The following is a 7,429-nucleotide window of genomic DNA, read 5'->3' on the forward strand; positions in this document are numbered from 1 at the left end:
CTCCTTTGATTTCCCAGTTTTGAGCTATCCATCTTTTAATGGCTGTTACCCTGGCTAGACTCCCAGAAAATGACAAATCATTGCATAGTCTTCAAGATATAAAAATTCTCTTACTCTAGTTTTGGTGAAATTTGAGGCTGTTCAGCTGTTCTTGGGTGACAGCCATTTGGAGTGAACTGGCCCCCTTTATCTGCCATTTCGTTCTTTCCTCTTTCTTCACAAAAATGTCCAAAAAGGGCACTTTACCAAGACCACAATCCTCAAAGAAATACCCAGTCGACACTAGCTTCCCTCTGGATCTGCCATTACAATGCTACCTACTCGGAATGATCTTGGGAAAAAAAACCACTGACCCTAACTTCCTTTCGCATATAAGGCACTGTTTTTATTTGTTTGAAATAATGTTAGGCACTTGGTTTCTAGAAGTTTAATGATTAAGGCACCTCTAATTTGTAGCATTAACAACAATTTTTATGCAGTCATTCTCTGTTCGCTACAACGATATTTTCCAAATCTATGGACATTTTATCAATAATCATAAATTATTCAAGAGAAATTTGAACTTGGTCAGGATGTGAGTGCATGCAAATTTAGCACTTCCATGTTAATAACTGTTTTGAAATGTTAGTCCGAGATGATAATTTTTATTTAACATTATTTTTTTAAAAGAGCATAATGCTGATAGCATTTTATTCGTTTGATTCTTGGTCATGTTTTTCATGTTGGAACTTTTATACTACTCTAGACATTTGCTCTTTTAGTCTTTTTAATTCTGTACATTTTGGGATGCAGTGTATTGGTGATGGCACTGTTCCCTTTTTTGTAAACAAATGTATATTTTGATGCAAATGTATTTAGAGAGAAGTGTATGCTATGATAACTTTGTACTTGTGATGCTTAAGGTGTATTATATGCTATTCAATGTGTTGCACTACAAGCATCTTCTTAATGATTCATTTATAAAACATGTTTTTTTATTTGAAGGAAAAAAGAAAGTGCTGTCATTGACACAACATATTGATTTGTTCAAATTGAAAATCAAGTCTAATTGGCTTGTTTTGCCGAGACAGCAATAGTTGTGAATGTAGAAGGTGTAAGAGACCAAATTGACAAAACTAGATGCCAAGGAATGCCAGCTCTTGGAAGTGATTATTCCATCTTCATCCTTTTCTTCTTATGAAACAACCAGGTTGTCCTCAAGTATCACTTCAAGGTCTCTCAAGCTGCATGGAAACAGATAGTAAAATCAATGTGCACAAATTGGTTGCAACACGAGGCCTTAACATTAACAAGTTCATGATAGCTAAATTTTGTCCCAATCAAAATCTAAAAATAGTAAATACACACCCACTCACACATGTTGAGAGAATTTCAATAGTGTGGAAACTTACTGTACATTACTCAAGTCCGGATAAATTGCTTTTGCACCTTTGAAGTCCTACATAATGAAAAGTTTAAACCATACTCAGACCTTTGATGTTAATATCTGTTTCTTTTTTCTTTTAAAACTATCTGCAGCTTCCCAAATACATAATTCAAAGAGGAGAAAAAAATAATAATTGAACACACCTGATCTATTGTTGAAGAGGTGTATGATATGACACAAGCCATTCCTGCTCCTATTGCTGCCTGATCAACAAAGATGCACATATTTCCTCTCAGACTATGGAGGGAAAAACCTTATAATACCCCAATATAAGCAGCAGCATAACAGTGCAAATATAAAATAAATAATTACAAGTATCTTTTGGAGGAGATTCTCATGGTTAAAAACTTTATTTCATACCTGTAAACCAATAACACTGTCCTCTACAACAAGACAATTTTTGGCTGACTTTCCCAATCTCTGGAGAGGAACAACATCAAGTCTTGAAAATGACAGAAAACATTGCACAAATATCTTCCCAAAAGTATGAGGTGCCTAAATTTCTTCATGGTTTGGTGCATTATGTAAACCTGGTAAACCTTTTTCAAAAGATAACTGACCTTTGCAGCTTCTAAATAAATTGAAGGATCAGGCTTCTTCTTCTTTACATCATCACCTACCAGAATAGATTGGAGTATCAAATTTGGATTCAGTTAGAAAAATTGCTAAACATAAGTCAAAACAATAATGATCTGATATGAGATTCTTGCAACTATTGATGACATTCGGCAGTTCATAAGTAAGCATTTCAATCAGGGTACAAATTTGGAAGATGGTTTACTTTCAACGTCAAGGACGCCTAGAAATGTAGCTTGTTATTTAAAATTGCTCATTTCCTTTGAGTGGCTGAAGGTTACTGTTGTTTTATAACAGTGAAAACATGTTTCCTTTCTTGGATCTCTCATATCAGAAATCACATGCATATATGATGTTTTGCTTTTTATTCAAATAACAGAATAACAGGGGCCTTTTTTATACAAGATCTCTCACGCGGTATCAGAGAGCTTTGTTTTATCCCCAGTTTCGGAAGCATTGCAATCACTAGATTGATTGGATTATTTTCTTGTGGATATTTTACAAAATATTGGTGGCCTTCCAAAACCATGACTGTTTGAATTAGACTCATTCAGTTTTATTCCACCTTTAGTTTGGTCATGTTATAGATGCCAAAGAACACAATGAGTTTGACTACTCAATCACGAACCAAATGAATACTAAGATACAATTCAAGATACAGAATCAGATTGCTGAAAACAGACCTGCAAGGAAGCAATCTAGCTGTTGAAAACGCTCCTGCAGAAGAAGAAAACCTATTACTAAAAGGAATGCATGCTGTAACATAAGAGGAACCAATAAGCATTGGTAATAGATTCTAGACTCAAGGGATGCAGTACCAGCCCAAGTAGATTTTCAAGACACAGTATTACTGAGCTTTTTGTAGCTGCAGAACAAACTGCAAGTTTGATTCCCTACATCACAAAACAAAGAAATTCTATTAAGCCGTGCTTGCCAATTGATTATGGCCTGGGTGTATGAGATGTGGAGTTTGGACACTGTCTACTGCTACCCTATAGGATTAGATTGCATGTGAATGTAACGTTTGTTACAACCAATTTGGAAATGTAATCCTTAACTGCCAGACCAATGTGTCTCTACGTTATGGGTATTTTTTTTACTAAACAGAATACTGCCTTGGTCCTGAGAAGATTGTGAGGGAACAATAAGATAGTTATCATACAGCGGCCCTGGCTTCATCCATTAACTGCAACACCCCTGGTCTTGGCTTTACCTGGTAACCAAAGAGAAATTTCACACATTTTAAACCAGAATACGCCGCCTAAAGAAACGGGGAAAAATTGTTCCAATATTACAAAGATACAATATAGAATTTAGGAGGCAAACAACTTACTGCCCCTGAACGGATGATATCTTTGTATTTCTCTGTTTTCCATTCCTGTCATGGAAAGCAATGGAAAGGAAGTAAGCTTGATATATACATACAATTTTTCCATGGGTTTGAATTCTTTTGAGCAAACAATTTGTATGCATGTAATGATTATGTGGAAGTCAACAAAGGGAGACTAGTTAGTAGTAATTTCTCATCCTAAAAGTTACAAAAGTAGCTCATTTGATTAAAAAAAACATTTATAATGACATCAATAAATAAACAAAAATATTCTCGCAACACTTGACCCTGAAAAAATAGTAAATACAATATCCAAAATTTGAAAAAACACTCTATCAATTCTGCGACTAGAATCCAGTAGGTTTCAAGTTTGAACAATAATTATTAATTTTCAATGGGGCTTTGGTTTCAAGCAGGCAAAAATCAGTACTTAAGCATAACTCTCTGCTTATTGGGCACCCACATTCTCAAGGCTTGCACTGACAGCATAAGAGTTGGAGATCATCACATCTATTTGTTTACAATTTTGTTCATAGCAGTTTGGATGACCTGGGATACTCTCCAAATCACTCTTTACCAAAAGGATCCAACAAAGTTGCTCAAAATAGAGGGAAGGGGAAAGGTTGCTGAAGAACAAAAACTCATTAGTTCACCCTTGCATGCCCTGAAGAGAGGGAAAACCCTAGCCATACCAGGATGGCTGGAAATTACAAATTCTGATAATAATCATCACATGATAATACATATTTTGGGTATTAGAAATCTGATCAGCCTTGCGTTTCTCATCCACTATTTACATGGAGAAAAACGATGTGTATTCTACAGCCCAAGTGGTAATGGGGTGATTTATCAACTCTTTGTCTGTTGTGCTATTGTGTAATGATTCGTTGAGTCTAGAAAGTATATTGAATATGGAGAACAGTGCGGCCCCATCTAGACTTGGGTCTGATATGGACCCTGAGATTGCTAAGCTCAATAATGCATGTCTCAAGCTCACAAAAATAACTTTGAACTCAAGGTACACGACCTCAAGCTTCTCTTTCCCAAGGTGCATATCAAACACTGGTTTATATGGGTTTGTGCCAGTGGAAAAACATTGAGTATGTTAACATGATGCCATCTTCTATGTTGCCACCACTGATTATATAATACAATTTTCAAGATTGATACAAAACTTGGATGGCATACAAATCCTTTGGATGACACCAACGTATGTATATTCCATAGAAACAAATACAGGCACCCAGATACAAACACATAAATTGGGCATATCGCACCTGTAAAGTATCAATAAGTTTGGCTTGATCAATCTCACTAGCTGGAGGCGTTTGAAAGATAGTCGAAGAAGGCCAACCATTCTCTTTAAAGTACCTGCAAAGTAGGCGAAAAGCGGGCTTTCAGAAACAATGGGACTTAGAAATGATTAGATATGAATTAGGAATTGAAGAGAAACCCACCAGCGCATTTTGGGCTTCCCGCCACCAATCTGGTTCTGCAGTTGATCATAAAATTCTGCATCCCAATCCACAGGTTTTGACGAAGAAGGACAGCAGACATTAAAGTGGGTGAACGTTGCATTATATGCATTTCTGTGAAGATGTTCAGACTCCAATATCACGCCATCACAGTCGAAAATCAGAGTTTCCAACACCTTTGCCTTTGCAGGAGATGATGCAGCAGCAGCAGGAGGAATTATCCGTGTTTTTAATTTTCTATGGTTTGAAATTGTTATGGAGGTAGGAAGTTGGTTGTGTTGTGGGAGAAGACATGAATTCGGCTGGGAGACTGTAAATGAGATTTGAATGGAAGGATATGGAATTGTGTGAATAGGATTGAAGAATTTGGTGTTCAAGCTCAGCGTAGCAAGGATACCCATTTCTGATCTGTGTTGTTTCTATTGCCATGTTAGATGAGGCCTATGCTGTTTATGTTACGAGGTTTGTAGATAACGAAGATAAGGCCCAAAAACACCATTGATTTATTGTACTATTGAAACTCTTCATTCTCCATGTTTCATCTCATGTAGACCAGGGACCTCACATAAAGGAAAGGAGTAATAAAGGGAATTAATTTTTTTCATTAATTTTAAAATATAAAATAATTATAATATAAATATTTTATTGATTATAGAAATATATACAATATTGTAAAACATAAGCAATTAAGTAATTTTTTTATTTATAACAGCATTTTTCGGTAAACTAATTAGCCGTTTGACAATAACAGGGAGTTTGACTAAATGCAAAAATTAGTGCATCTTTTACAATATTTTAAAATTAATTATATATTAGTTAATAATTAGAGTTATGAATAGGTTTAAGCCTATTAATAATAATAGTTATTAGAATATTATATATATATATTAGAATATTATATATAATAATAAGGTTATAAAGGGGTATATTTTTTTTTTTAAGGATAAAGTTAACGTATTATAATTACATGGTTTATAATATTATTTTATTAAAATACTAATTATTAATAATATTATTACTTAATTTTTTAATAATATTAATAAGAATTTAATTTAATAATATTAATAAGAATTTAATTTAATAATATTTTTTAAATTTAAAGTTTTAGTTAGATTCTTTTATTTTTTGGTCATATCCTAATTACTAATTTATGTCTTTAATCAAACTAGTTGTTACTCCCAAATGATTATTTCGCTGCTCTCTACATCTATTTATTGCATTGTCATCTTATCAGATGAACCACACTGACTTGACTCGTTCAGTCGACGAAATTATCTCTTATATAATTTTTACGGAAAATACTATTATAATTATTATGAATAATAAAAGTCTAAATTCAAATTTTTATATTATTATTTAAAAAAATATAAAATAAATAATAAAATATAAAATAAATTTATAAATTTTTATTAATTAATAAAATGTAATTTTTAAATACTCAAAATTTCAATATAAACAATTCATTTCATCAAATTAATAAATATAATTTAAAATTTCGACCTCGAATCGAAATTCTTTTCGAATCGATTCTTTTCCTTAAAATAAAATATATGTAAAAAATTTATAAACTTTGTCCTCATCTTAAAAGGCTTAAAAAATACACACAAAATTCTTTCCATTAAAATAAGATACTTGGAAAAAGTTTTTAAACTTTGACCTCATTTTAAAATGATATATATATATATATATTCAAAACAAATATTAGAAATATAAAAAATTATTTTAATTTTAAATATATTGAACATCCAAAAAGATTAATTTTTTTTAAAGAGATTTATACCTAGATTTTATCTCTATAGAGACTTAGTAAATCTAATGTTAAAATAAATCTAAACTAGTTTTATTTTTAGAATAAAGATATTTATTAGTATAAATTTATTTATTTTAATCAAATTATTTTAAATTAAAATATTTTTATAAATTAAAATAAAAATTAATTTGAAAAAAATATAAAATAAGTTAATTTCATTTAACATATTCTATTGTCATTTTAATTTCATAAATTTAAATTTCAAAACGTTATAAAAATCTGTTCTTGTTGGAGATGATTTTGGGATAGACTTTTATCATTATTCCGATTTTATTTATCATTCATTTTCAATGTATAATGTTTATGAACTTATTTGTTATTTTATTAATTTTAAAATTTTATAAAGTTTAACTTGTGAAAATTTGATTGAAAGTAAAATCTCATATTACAAATAAATTTACATCTTAGAAAAAGATTGATTTACATTACTAGTTAACAAAAACGATAGCTTGGATCCTTTGCTTACTGGAAAACTAAAATAAAATTTCAAATTATTCTCTCCTCAACAATATGCTCTTGCTAGTGTAAATGGAGAGCACATTTGGGTGCAAAAGGCAATGCAATCACATCCAATCTATACATTTAATTATACAATCAGTTGGATAATTTAATATCTATAAAATTTCATATATTATTTATGAATTTAAATAGTCTATAGAAACATTTCATACTTTAGTGCCATTTATTATGTTAGAATCTTTATAAATATATATTTAGAGAATTTAGATCAATTATGAAATTTTTTATCCCAATTTTATGAATCTTTATAATGCCAATAATAAATGTTTCTATATATATATATATTTATAATC

The 7,429-nt window shown here is 31.1% G+C and overlaps 1 protein-coding gene across 1 annotated transcript; it reads right to left on the reverse strand.

The window, feature by feature from the left end:
- Positions 1-952: 952 nt before the first annotated feature.
- On the reverse strand, positions 953-5,351 carry LOC149251887 (haloacid dehalogenase-like hydrolase domain-containing protein At4g39970). Its single transcript, XM_089459617.1, has 11 exons — positions 4,790-5,351; positions 4,610-4,703; positions 3,336-3,380; positions 3,165-3,215; positions 2,821-2,895; positions 2,686-2,719; positions 1,987-2,042; positions 1,787-1,846; positions 1,570-1,629; positions 1,392-1,438; positions 953-1,223 (listed from the first exon to the last, which is right to left on the reverse strand). Exons 1-11 carry the CDS (start codon positions 5,206-5,208, stop codon positions 1,175-1,177), a joined length of 990 nt encoding a protein of 329 aa, XP_089315743.1. The 5' UTR covers positions 5,209-5,351; the 3' UTR covers positions 953-1,174.
- Positions 5,352-7,429: the final 2,078 nt, after the last annotated feature.

This window comes from Pinus tabuliformis, chromosome 7 (genome assembly GCF_031772625.1).
Source record: "Pinus tabuliformis cultivar Carrire ecotype Pingquan chromosome 7, CPIR1, whole genome shotgun sequence".
NCBI lineage: Eukaryota > Viridiplantae > Streptophyta > Pinopsida > Pinales > Pinaceae > Pinus > Pinus tabuliformis.